Here is a 14,410-nt window from a genome sequence, read left to right as displayed (position 1 = left end):
CCGACCGACCCTGCAAAAACGATGCTACTCATAAAATTTTATTGTCAAGACTTTAGTCAAATAATATTTTATTAATTTTAGATTTTTAGGCTTGCCAGATTGTCTGATATTTTTCAAGCTTTTTGAAAAAATAAAATTATTTCCTTACCTACCTACCCACAACTGTCTTGGCAGGGTCAGGATTGGGGAAACAAACAATATATTAATTTGGGCCTGATGTGTATATCTAACAATAGTTTAATTTTGGATGTACATGTAACACCTCTTTTGATTGGCTGACGTTGTTTTGTTTATCAGCTCATAGACATAATTTAGTCATGTGACCATGACGTCATCAATGTTTTTTCATGGTTTACTCCTGTGTAAAATGGAATTTAGAATTAAATCATAAGAAATAACTAACATTTTTTTTTGTCTGTTCGAAATAACATAAAAAATGGTGCACACTTAAAAAAAACCTGTGTGTGCACCACATTTTTGATATTATTTCTTCATAGATAGAAAAAATGTTACAGTCATTCCTTAATTATGTTTTCTTCAAACCTTCTCTATAAGGTACATTTTCAACAAATGTTGAGTAAACATTTATGATTTTTCACCTATTAGGACATTTGTTAGCTCACCTGGCTCGAAGGGCCAAGTGAGCTTTTCTCATCACTTGGCGTCTGTCGTCAGTCGTCGTCCGTCGTCCATCGTCGTTAACTTTTACAAAAATCTTCTCCTCTAAAACTACTGGGCTAAATTTAACCAAACTTGGCCACAATCATCATTGGGGTATCTAGTTTAAAAGTTTAAAAAGTGTATCCAGCCTGGCCAACCAACCAAGATGGCCACCATGGCTAAAAATAGAACATAGGGGTAAAATGCAGTTTTTGGTTTATAACTCAAAAACCAAAGCATTTAGACAAATCTGACAGGAAGTGAAATTGTTTATCAGGTAAAGATCTATCTGTCCTGGAATTTTCAGGTGAAACAGATAATCAATTGTTAGTTTGCTACCCCTGAATTGGTAATTTTAAGGAATTTTTTGCTGTTTTTGGTTATTACCTTGAATACTATAATAGATAGAGATAAACTGTAAACAGCAATAATGTACAGCAAAGTAAGGCCTAAAAATAAGTCACACGACCAAAATGGTCAATTGACCCCCTAAGGAGTTATTGCCCTTCATAGTCAATTTTTAACAATTTTCACTAACATTTTCCACCGAAACTACTGGGCCAAGTTCATTATAGATAGAGATAATTGTAAGCAGCAAGAATGTTAAGTAAAGTAAGATCTAAAAACACATCACCATCACCAAAACACAATTTTGTCATGAATCCATCTGTGTCCTTTGTTGACCAAGGTGAGCGACACAGGCTCTTTAGAGCCTCTAGTTAGAAATATTGCAATATAAAGTAAGTTTCATAGATATCTAATACATTTAATAACATTTTTAAACAAAGGAAATGAAATTTATATGGACAATGTTTTCTACCAATGTTTTGTAGCTATTGTAGACTGTTAATGTTTTATACACTTATTTTGTAGCTATTTTAGATGAAATGATGTCATCCTTTAAAGACCCTGACCAAGATGATGACACCACAAGTAGTTTAGTTAAACACAGGGTAGGTTTAAGACACCACAAGTAGTTTAAAAAAACACAGGGTAGGTTTAGATAAACACAAGGTAGGTTTAAGACATCACAAAAAGTTAAGATAATCAAGAAGTTTAGATAAACACAGGTTAGGTTTAAGACATCACAAGAAGTTAAGATAAACACAGGGTAGGTTTAAGACATCACAAAAAGTTTAGATAAGTTCATAAACAGAGGGTAAGTTTAACATCTTACAAAAAGATTAAGATAAACACAGGGTAGGTTCAAGACGTCACATGAAATTATAGATAAACACAGGGGTTCAAGACATCACACAAAAGTGTAGATAAACACAGGGTAGGTTTAAGACATCCCAAAAAGTTTAGATAAACACAGGGTAGGTTTAAGACATCACAAAAAGTTAAGATAAACACAGGGTAAATTTAAGACATCACAAAAAGTTAAGATAAACATAGGGTAGGTTTAAGACATCACAAAAAGTTAAGATAAACACAGGGTAAATTCAAGACATCACAAAAAGTTAAGATAAACATAGGGTAGGTTTAAGACATCACAAAAAGTTAAGATAAACACAGGGTAAATTTAAGACATCACAAAAAGTTAAGATAAACACAGGGTAAATTTAAGACATCACAAAAAGTTAAGATAAACACAGGGTAGGTTAAGACATCACAAAAAGTTTAGATAAACACATGTAAGTTTTATTTCTTACAAAAGTTGGCTCACAAACAGGTTAGCTTAATGAGTGTTCTCTATGGATTTAATTCATGTTTTGTTAATGGGCGTTCTTTTCTTGACGTGTCAATGAGTACATGGTGGTATGTTATATTTTATATTATGAGTGTTAGTTGGTTTGCTGTATGAAATATTATTTCATCTGCAAATGGGTGTACTATATTTATTTTTATTTTATGGTCATTGATTTTACACACCTTTAAAATTTCATTTTAAATTCAGGATTATTTTTGAAGAGAATTTTCTGTAAATCATGAATAAGTACATCATAGGCCTGTTTCTCCATTTAAGATTAATTGCATCTATTTCATTTGTAGGTATTGTGTCTAGATGGAGGAGGAATAAGGGGTATAATATTAATACAGCTATTAATAGCTATTGAGGATGCCGCAGGGATTCCCATAAAGGAGTGTTTTGATTGGATATCAGGAACAAGTACTGGTGCTTTACTGGCTTTAGGGATAGCAACAGGTTTGTGTTGTAATTTATATATCAACCAATATAATATGTATTTCTAAAATGTTTGCCCTCTAACGACAAAATTAGTAGGAATAAAAATGATATTTGTCTTTACATGAAACCTTACAGGTACTTGCTATATTCTTATTTGTATCTTTTATTATACCCCAATTCAATTTTTTTTCTAGGAGTTACGCCCCTTTGAACTTATTTACTTTAATGTACTACTGCAACAGTTTGTCATCGCAACTCCTCTCAAACCACACAATAGAATTTCACGAAACCTTTTCAGATAATAAGGACATACTATGAAGTTGTGCATATCGACAGGAAATTACGATTCAATTTTTTTTCTAGGAGTTACGCCCCTTTGAACTTATTTACTTTAATGTACTACTGCAACAGTTTGTCATCGCAACTCCTTTGAAACCACACAACAGAATTTCATGAAACTTTGTAGTTAATAAGGACATACTACGTAGATGTGCATATCGACAGGATATTATGATTCAATTTTTTTTCCAGGAGTTACACTCCTTTGAACTTATTTTCTTTAATGTACTACTGCAACAGTTCGTCATCGCAATTTCTCTAAAACCATACAATAGAATTTCATGAAACTTTGTAGATAATAAGGACATGCTATGTAGATGTGAATATTGATAGGAAATTACGATTTTTTTTTTCTTTCTAGGAGTGATGCTCCTTTGAACTTATTTGCTTCAATGTACTTCTGCAACAGTTTGTAATTGCAACTCCTCTGAAACCACACAACAGAATTTCATGAAACTTTGTAGATAATAAGGACATACTATGTAGATGTGCATATTAACAGAAAATTATGATTCATTTTTTTTTCTTATACAATTTTCTTTTCTTACACTTATTTCATTTCTCCAATGACAATGTGGGGACGGTGGGGTATGTGAGCGCGCTCACTAAGGTTCTTTAATGAAATCAGTAGTTGTAGATGAAATGACAGCTTGATGTTTTCTTTTTCAATTGTTTAAAAGGAATTTTTGTTTTACTGTTAATTTATTTGTTATTGAGGACTTGTGATTGCCATATTTCCATATTCATCCAGCTCATGGTCATGTTTTTGGGACCTACTGTGTCTTGCTATATATATTTTCATATTCACACAAACCATGGTAATTTTTTCAAACCAATTGTAAAGCTTGCCCTATTTCCATATTCTTACAGCCAATGGTCATGTGTTCGGACCTTTGGTGTCAAGCTTGTAATATCTCCATATTCATACAGCCCATAGTCATGTTTTTGGACCTTTTGTGTCCAGCTTACCTTATTTCCATATTCTTACAGCCAATGGTCATGTGTTCGAACCTTTTGTGTCAAGCTTGCAATATTTCCATATTCATACAGCCCATAGTCATGTTTTTGGACGTTTTGTGTCCAGCTTACCTTATTTCCATATTCTTACAGCCAATGGTCATGTGTTCAGACCTTTTGTGTCAAGCTTGCAATATTTCCATATTCTTACAGCCTATGGTCATGTGTTCGGACCTTTTGTGTCAAGCTTGCAATATTTCCATATTCTTACAGCCTATGGTCATGTGTTTGGACCTTTGGTGTCAAGCTTGCAATATTTCCATATTCACACAGCCTATGGTCATGTGTTTGGACCTTTGGTGTCAAGCTTGCAATATTTCCATATTCACACAGCCAATGGTCATGTTTTTTTACCTTTGGTTTCAAGCTCTTCATATCTCCAAATTCACACAGCCCATGGTCATGTTTTTGGACCTTTGGTGTCAAGCTTGTAATATCTCCATATTTATACAGCCCATGGTCATGTTTTTGGACCTTTGGTGTCAAGCTCGTCATATCTCCATATTTAAGTTATAAAAATATCAATAGACATTTTTAGCTCACCTGGCCCATAGGGCCAAGTGAGCTTTTCTCATCACTTTGCGTCCGGTGTCCGTCGTCCGTCGTCGTCCGGCGTTAGCTTTTACAAAAATCTTCTCCTCTGAAACTACTGGGCCAAATCAAACCAAACTTGGCCACAATCATCATTGGGGTATCTAATTTAAAAAATGTGTGGCGTGACCCGGTCAACCAACCAAGATGGCCGCCACGGCTAAAAATAGAACAAAGGGGTAAAATGCAGTTTTTGGCTTATAACTCAAAAACCAAAGCATTTTGAGGAAATCTGACGAGATAAAAATGTTTATCAGGTCAAGATCTATATGCCCTGAAATTTTCAGATGAATCGGTCAATCGGTTGTTGGGTTGCTGCCCCTGAATTGGTAATTTTGAGGAAATTTTGCTGTTTTTGGTTATTATCTTGAATATTATTATAGATAGAGATAAACTGTAAACAGCAATAATGTTCAGCAAAGTAAGATCTACAAATAAGTCAACATGACCAAAATGGTCAGTTGACCCGTTTAGGAGTTATTGCCCTTTATAGTCAATTTTTAACCATTTTTCGTAAATTAAAGTAATCTTTTACAAAAATCTTCTCCTCTGAAACTGCTGGGCCAAATTAATCCAAACTTGGCCACAATCATCTTTGGGGTATATAAGTTAAAAAATGTGTGGCGTGACCTGGTCAACCAACCAAGATGGCCGCCACCGCTAAAAAAAGAACATAGGGGTAAAATGCAGTTTTTGGCTTATAACTCAAAAACCAAAGCATTTTGAGGAAATCTGACTGGAATAAAAATGTTTATCAGGTCAAGATCTATCTGCCCTGAAATTTTCAGATGAATCGGTCAATCCGTTGTTGGGTTGCTGCCCCTGAATTGGTAATTTTGAGGAAATTTTGCTGTTTTTGGTTATTATCTTGAATATTATTATAGATAGAGATAAATTGTAAACAGCAATAATGTTCAGCAAAGTAAGATCTACAAATAAGTCAAATGACCAAAATGGTCAGTTGACCCCTTTAGGAGTTATTGCCCTTTATAGTCAATCTTTAACCATTTTTCATAAATCTAAGTAATCTTTTACAAAATCTCCACTGAAACTACTAGGCCACAATCATCTTTGGGGTATGTAGTTTGAAAAATGTGTCCGATGACCTGGCCATTCAACCAAGATGGCCGCCACGGCTAAAAATAGAACATAGGGGTAAAATGCAGTTTTTGGCTTATAACTATGAAACCAAAGCATCTAGAGCAAATCTGACAAGAAGTTAAATTGTTAATCAAGTCAATATCTATCTGCCCTGAATTTTTCAGATGAATTGGACAACTGGTTGTTGGGTTGCTGCCCTCCAATTGGTAATTTTTAAAGAAATTTTGCCGTTTTTGGTTATCTTGAATACTATTATAGATAGCGATAAACTGTAAACAGCAATAATGTTCAGCAAAGTAAGATCTACAAATAAGTCAACATGACCTAAATGGTCAATTGACCCCTTAAGGAGTTATTGCCCTTTATAGTCAATTTTTAACAATTTTCATTAATTTGGTAAATTTATGTAAATTTTTACCAAATATAGTTCTCTGTTACTAATGGGCAAAGTTCATTATAGATATAATTGTAAGAAGCAAAATCGTTCAGTAAAGTAAGAACTTCAAACACATCACCATCACCAAAATACAATTTTGTCATGAATCCATTTGTGTCCTTTGTTTAATATGCACATAGACCAAGGTGAGCGACACAGGCTCTTTAGAGCCTCTAGTTATACAAAGCTGCACTACACATTATTGTTTTTTCTTTTTTCCTTTTCAACCTATAAGAAATGCATATACTTGATTTACATTCAGGTAAACCACTGCCTTACATGAAAGGTTTATATGTCAGACTAAAGGATGAAGTATTTCAAGGTTCCAGACCGTATCCTGCTGACGCCTTTGAGAAAATGTTGAAAGAAGAACTAGGAGAAACTAAAGTTATGACAGATATTAAAGGACCAAAGTAAATTTATAATATGCTAAGCCACGTTACCCCATGAATTCTGTAGGAGTTCTACATCTATTTTTATTCGTTTTCTTAAGCATAATGTATTCTCTGTTCAAATGGATCAGCATCTTTCTTTTTATTTGAACAGAATATGCATTTATTTTTTTTTTCAGACTAAATATATGTGGATAAACCAACCAATTAAACAGCCTATCTCATATATTTCTGGCATTGGACAGGTCTGAGCACTCACACGAAACTTATCACTTTATTCAAATCATGGTCAGTTGCAGGAAACACATGTTTAAATTTGTAGTAAAGGTAAAAAGCAGTTTTGATATGTTAAAACAGGAAAAGCAGAAAGGCTAAAGTTTGCTTTCTTGTATCCAATGAAAGTTTTATAATCAAAAATCAAAACATTTTCCAACATTATATTCTTACAGGGTGCTAGTGACTGGAGTTTTAGCAGACAGACATCCTTCACAGTTTCATTTCTTCAGATCGTACCATCCTACTCTTCAGACATATGAAGATGACACACATCCTAAAGGAGTACTGAGACCACCACCTCCTCATGGTAAGAACAACTACTTACCCAGATAAGGTAAGACCACACATCCCCTCATGGTAAGAACAACTACTTACCCAGATAAGGTAAGACCACACACCCCTCATGGTAAGAACTAATACTTACCCAGATAAGGTAAGACCACACCCCCTCATGTTAAGAACAAATACTTACCCAGATAAGGTAAGACCACACCCCCCTCATGTTAAGAACAAATACTTACCCAGATAAGGTAAGACCACACCCCCCTCATGGTAAGAACTAATACTTACATACACAATCATGCCATCCTACTCTTCAGACGTATGAAGATGATACACATCCTAAAGGAGTACTGAGACCACCACCTCCTCATGGTAAGAACAAATACTTACCCAGATAAGGTAAGACCACACCCCCCTCATGTTAAGAACAAATACTTACCCAGATAAGGTAAGACCACACCCCCCTCATGTTAAGAACAAATACTTAGCCAGATAAGGTAAGACCACACCCCCCTAATGTTAAGAACTAATACTTACATACACAGATAAGGTAAGACTACCACTTCCTCATGGTATGAACAAATACTTACACAGATAAGTTTGAATATAAATGTTTTCATTGTTTAAATTATCATATTGTCTTGGGGTGTGAATTATTTGAATTTCCACTTAGATTTATGTTTTATGATGTAATAAACTATGCTATGTTTTAGTATTCAGACTCTTTCTGCATTGTTTCAAATTGCATTCATGAATTGCATGCTAACTATTGATATACTTTTTTTTTGTACTGGTAATGCCAATTTTAATGCAATTGTTTTGTATCTATGGTGATATCTGATTAGATGACAGTAAGCGTAAAACTCTCCATCTCCTTGTCTGTCACTAAAGAAGACGACATTTTGAATAGCAGAATGTATAGACATGTATTTTCTACAATAATAAGCAAAAAATTCACTTGTTGCAATTAAAAATCTTTTTTAAATTTTATTACATTCTGAAGCGGCCAAGAGGCCAAAAAATGCCGGTTTTTAGGTTTGATTCCGGAAGCATACTTATGCATCACCAAGTTTAGGGCCAAAGAATATAACATCTTTTCTCAGAATTTTGGTTAATGAGAATTTTACACTGAAATAATGATTGAAATTAAATAATGTACTTGTTTTGCATTAGAATAATTGTTTTATTGTCGCAAATCCCCTACACGTCAACAGGTAAACTAGATTTGCTACAGTTATCTCTTAAATACGTATAAACTGAATCACATGAAGTTAACATCACATGATGATAAAATGGTTTTTCAGAGCAGTTAGTATGGGAGGCAGCCAGATCTAGTGGTGCAGCTCCAACCTACTTCAAGAGTGCAAGAGCATTTGTAGATGGTGGTATGATATCAAATAATCCAACACTGGACACACTTACAGAGATCCATGAGTATAACTTTGGTCTCAAACTAAGAGTAAGTTATCAAATAATCCAACACTTGACACACTTACAGGGATCCATGAGTATAACTTTGGTCTCAAACTAAGAGTAAGTTATCAAATAATCCAACACTTGACACACTTACAGAGATCCATGAGTATAACTTTGGTCTCAAACTAAGTGTAAGTTATCAAATAATCCAACACTTGACACACTTACAGAGATCCATGAGTATAACTTTGGTCTCAAACTAAGTGTAAGTTATCAAATAATCCAACACTGGACACACCTACAGGGATCCATGAGTATAACTTTGGTCTCAAACTAAGAGTAAGTTATCAAATAATCCAACACTTGACACACTTACAGGGATCCATGAGTATAACTTTGGTCTTAAACTAAGAGTAAGTTATCAAATAATCCAACACTTGACACACTTACAGGGATCCATGAGTATAACTTTGGTCTCAAACTAAGAGTAAGTTCTTTATTCAAAAATATCCTGATTCAAGAAGGTTTTAATTTAAAAATATGAGTTAGTAGTTTTTTGGCTAGTAGAATTTTATCAGTACTAGTCCCTTTTCTTCTTTGGTAGCGGTCATGAAAATGCTTTATAGAAGGAATAATTTTCTTGACAATGGGATGATGATTTTATAAGTTCTAGGGGCAACTGTAAAACATTAATAGAAAAGGGGAGAAGTGGGCAATAGAAACCCTGATCAATGGTATATTTTGACATTGCAATACATCTAAAAATACTCATGGTCTTCAGCTGACCTGATTTCTTTTATCTTTAAAGTAGTAAGCATGCAAATATGATATATGAAAAAAACTTTGTGTTATAAATTTTTTTTGCATTTGAGCACAATTTTTTAATCCTCAGCATAAACTATCAGTTTGTTTCAATTTTGTTCAGTACTACTTAAGAAGAATTAGGACTTAACTTCAAAATTTCTTGAGTGGAATAAGAGTTGATTTAAGGTTAAATCATCAGATCCAATCTGTTTCAACTTAGCATTATATTGTTTTTAATACTGTAGATTCAGAAATTATTGTGTGCATTTATTATTGCGATTTTGTCATTTTAGACTGAAATGCGATTTTAATTTTTACGATTTTGAGAAAAGTCCTGTTTAATTCATATAAAATATTTAAAAATGCAAGTTTAAATTATTGCGTTCACAAGTTTCTCGCATTTTTAGCAATAATAAAAAACTTGCAATAATTTCTGAATTTACAGTACTTAATAATATCTTAAAAATCTAGTGAAACTGACCAGCTGTAGTTGAAAGTTGTTGGATACCATACTGCTGTGAAATCAGAATCTTACAAACAGATATTGTTTGTGTATTATAGAATGAAGGCCATCGTATCAAACCAATTGGATGTGTTGTATCCTTAGGCACAGGCAGGATACCAGTTATACCAGTAGAAAGTGTAGATGTTTTTAGACCTGAAGGGATATTTGATGTAAAACGGGTTGTTACTGGATTTACTGGTCTGGTTAATATGATGGTTGATCAGGTATAGTACAAATCTTTTAGTTAATTTTAAAAAAATGCTTTTTAATTGAAAGATTTATTCTGTCTCTGATATAAAAATTTATTAAAGCTTTCTAGTTGTAATTGTGTATTGTAGATGTTGGAAAATTAATTATAGATTATCAATGGTATTTCAAACATGAAGGTACAATCTCATTGAAGGGAAACCACCTTGAAGTTAGATGTAGCCGAGAAACATTCTCAACTTTGTTATTTGACTAAGCAAAATCAATGTCAAAGGCTCATGACGTTGACATTTGCTATCTATAGGACTGAGAGAAAAAAACATCACTCAAGTAGCATGATATGAAGTTATGAGCAATTATCACAAAAAAAGATGAAAGCAAAATCTGAGATAGAAATCTGCAATTTACAGAACAAATATTTCAATTTAACCTGATCAGAAATCATATTCATCCCCTACTTTTAAACTGGTAGGCTAGTGATACTTATATATAACACATATGACAAGAACACTGTATTTTAAAAGTGACTTGGTGACAATATTATTTAAAAAGAATTGATTTTCTGAGCTGTAACAAATATGTAACAGTATTTTGATATATATGTATTACTTAATTATTCATTTGATGAAAACTTATTTTTCAGGCGACATTATCAGAGGGACCACCTGTCAATAGATCTCGAGCCTGGTGTAGCACGTTAAACATTCCATTTTACCGATTTAGTCCCAGAATAAGTGAGGACTTTCCGTTAGACTGCCATGACAACAAGTCTATTATAACAATGATGTGGGAGACACAATGTTATATTGTAGCAAATAGGGAAAAGATTCAAAAGTTGGGAATCTTACTAAAAAACATACATGATGCCAAACAAAAATCTGGAAAGTAATTTGTAATTCTTGCACAATATTAAACAAACAGGAATAACTTTTCCTTCTTTTCTACCTCTTTTTCATTAACCCCTATATATACATCAACCTGATCACATAAATCATATAGGAAGTAAATATTGGCCCTTCTTACGAAATCACCTCAAGTTTTGTAGCTACATTTGTACATCAAAACTGTGAAAAAAAATTCCATTGGATACAGATTTCTACAGAAGGTAACATTCATCTCCTATAAAATAAAACCTTCATAAAACCAAGTTTATGAACAAAACCTTTCAAAAGGAAACAAACTTTTCTATTCCACTTTATATATTTTGATCATGACAACTTATGGTCTCACATTGGCCAACCTCAATCAGGTGTATCAAAGTTAGCTGTTCATGCTTTACTTAATTTGCAAGCTCTAAAAGTGTTTCACTGTATTGGGAATCAATGATTGAATTCTTATTTCTTATCTGCCACATTTGTAATCAAAGAACATTTTTATAATCAAAATTCCATGTGGATAAATGTTAAAAACTACTAAAGAGCAAAGAAAATCACATGCAATATTTTTCACAGTTATCGTTAATTTTTTTATAATTATTTTTAAGATTCCCAAACAGCATAGGGATCATTTCAGTTACTGGAATTTAAATTCTATGTTGTATGAAAACTGTTTTTAAGATGTTCAGATGCCACTGGCGTCTTTTATTTCATCTTATTTTTTTTTATAATTACACAGTAAATAATTCCCCTTTTGCATCTAAATGCTTTGTAAAAGAAGCCTGATCTGCCATGTAGTCAAGATAGAAAACAGAAGAACTGAAGAATGCCATGCACTGAAACTTTTTAGAAACTATTTTTGATTAGTACAGCATTATTAATTCTCACTGAAGTTGTGGTTAAGAAGTCGAATACAGAATAAAGATCCAGAAATCTACTAAAGGATTTGTATAATTATAACTGTATTACTGTATTACTGTATTACTGTATTCTTTCACAACTAATATTAAGTAGCTGCTGTGAAGTAAGGTAACTGCTGCAGAAAAAAATGAGTTACAAAAAGGATAAATGGCTGCAGTTAAAACAAAGATTTGATCAAACATTATTTTTTTTAGGAAAACATTTTGAAATTCATATACATTAAAATAAATTGCAAGCAAATGTGGTATATAGTTTGTGATTTGATGCTTTTTGTACCCATAGCTTTAATTTATCCTTCCGTCCTTATGAGTTATAGATCAAGTTAGTGTTTTGTTCTAGGGGACATTATTGCCCTTGAACAATTCAACATAGAAAGTTTCATTAGTATTGTTAGTGCTTCACTTTATTGTAATATTTCCAGATTTTTGGTATGTTATTGTTTATTTACAGATTAATTGTGTTTTGTTTTGGTTGGATGAAGTTTAATGGGCATTTGTGTTTGAGTTTTACATCTGTTGACTGATATTTTTACATTGGTTGACTAACCAGTGGGTCTCATTAATGTCTAATTGTGATGAGGGATTGCCGATTTTTTGTAAGCGTGACAAGTGAAAGTCAAATAATTATGCAGGGAAAACAGGAAATGACGTCTAGCGGGACACAGGAAATTACAAAAAAATGAGAATTGCTTTTGTACATAGTGTAAGCGGGATACAGGAATCTGACAAGTGGGATCAGGGATCAGAACCCCCAGTGAGACCCCCTAACTATTAACTGTAAAAAAAAATTTGTTGAATTTCTCAGTTTTGCCTAAAAATCAACTATAAACCAATCTTTTTAATGCACAAAAATGTATTCAATTTTTGGTACCAGATATTTAGATACAGGGTAAAAAATTGCACACTTAAGAATTGAGGAAAAAACCCTAAAAACAGACAACACAATATATATATATATATATTTTTAATTTAAGTACCGTTATTAGTTTAAGTGGTTTATTTCATTCTTATTATTTGCAATTAATTAATATTTTTATTCAATTGTACTGAATTGTTTTATTTTGTTAAAAGATTAATAGTTTTCAGTTAGTTTTCTTTTATGCACCTTATATTGATATTTTGTTGGACAAACATATATAGAATAGAATCATGGATTTAAGAAATTGAAACTATTCTTATGTACATGCGGGAATTTCTCGCTACATTGAAGACCTGTTGGTGACCTTCTGCTGTTGTTTTTTTTCTATGGTCGGGTTGTTGTCTCTTTGGCACATTCCCCATTTCCATTCTCAATTTTATGCATAATATTTATCCTCTCAGTGCAATATTATGTAGTTATTTGGTACAGGTTGTTCTTTCACAATTATAAGATTAACTTGCAATATTAAGTATGTTTATTAAATGGATTTTAATTGGTGCATCCATGAACTTAAAATAGAAAGTAAATAATCTTTGATTTTTTCTTATGAATTTTATGTAAATGGATAAATTTTCAAAACATAATTTGAGGTTCTTTCTTTTCTGTTTTTCATGAATTTTAACTAATTTTCTCAAAAAATTTTGTACTTTTGTATGGCTACTGTCATTTTTTGTTTTTTTTTCAAGATTTCATTATTTAATTGAAAACTACTGTTTTGATGTCACAATATTGTCCCAAAAAGAGTTCTTGTTGAAATTAGGAATTATGGAAAATGAAAACAAACCTATGAACATTCATAAGTTTGATGATAAAAATTTCATAAAAGATGGTTGAGAGACGAGTCAAAAGTATTTCTTTTAAAAAATTTACAAATTTGTATAGAATGATAAAGGGAAATATTGACAAGGGAATGAATTTGTTTAAATACTGTATATATGCTTGTACAAGACAATATTTAAGAGTCTGACACAAAGGATTGGTCTGATTTTTAGTTTTATCCTAATAATCCATAATTTGGCAATTTTTTTGACTTAACAACTAAATTATGATTTCCCAATAGCAAAGTTACCAAGTTTTTGTTTTTTAAATGTTAGACCGCCCAAGACAGACATAGAGATGAAAACAGTTGTTTTAAGAAAAGTCATTAAATGGTTGCAATCATTCAATAGGCTATTATAAAAACTTTTTGCAATATATTCTACCATTAAAATTTACTTCATATTAAAAATACTAATGTTGCATATAGTTTAAACACTATAATCAAATGTATTTTGTAATCTTGCTTCTTTAATTATTATGTATTGCCAAAATATATTAACACTACTTATGTATTTTTTTTGTTTCTAATGACTTGTTACATATATTTAAATTGTTGAATAGTGAATAAAATTAGTTTTTTACAGAAGTTGATTTTATCTTGCTATCCTCCCAGTTCTCATTCAGAAGATTCTATGAGTCCTTTGGACTAACAATTTCAAAACAGATTCAATGAGTTAATTTATATATAAATGTAAGGAGCTTTATTATGATTGCCAATAA

General features: G+C 32.2%; 1 protein-coding gene across 1 annotated transcript in view; it reads left to right on the top strand.

Moving 5' to 3' along the window:
• LOC143046085 (85/88 kDa calcium-independent phospholipase A2-like) overlaps positions 1-14,276 on the top strand; it is a 35,999-nt gene extending 21,723 nt beyond the window's left edge. The window contains exons 11-17 of the mRNA XM_076219068.1: positions 1,534-1,613; positions 2,656-2,809; positions 6,538-6,688; positions 7,117-7,250; positions 8,530-8,684; positions 10,007-10,174; positions 10,801-14,276. Coding sequence (XP_076075183.1) covers positions 1,534-1,613; positions 2,656-2,809; positions 6,538-6,688; positions 7,117-7,250; positions 8,530-8,684; positions 10,007-10,174; positions 10,801-11,046 — 1,088 coding nt within the window. The 3' untranslated portion in view covers positions 11,047-14,276. The remainder of the gene's footprint in view (positions 1-1,533; positions 1,614-2,655; positions 2,810-6,537; positions 6,689-7,116; positions 7,251-8,529; positions 8,685-10,006; positions 10,175-10,800) is intronic.
• The last annotated feature ends 134 nt before the right edge of the window (positions 14,277-14,410 follow it).

The sequence above is a fragment of the Mytilus galloprovincialis genome, chromosome 9 (genome assembly GCF_965363235.1).
Source record: "Mytilus galloprovincialis chromosome 9, xbMytGall1.hap1.1, whole genome shotgun sequence".
Taxonomy (NCBI): Eukaryota; Metazoa; Mollusca; class Bivalvia; order Mytilida; family Mytilidae; genus Mytilus; species Mytilus galloprovincialis.
Note: the sequence above shows the minus strand (reverse complement) of the source record. Positions and strands in the feature narration are given on the sequence as shown.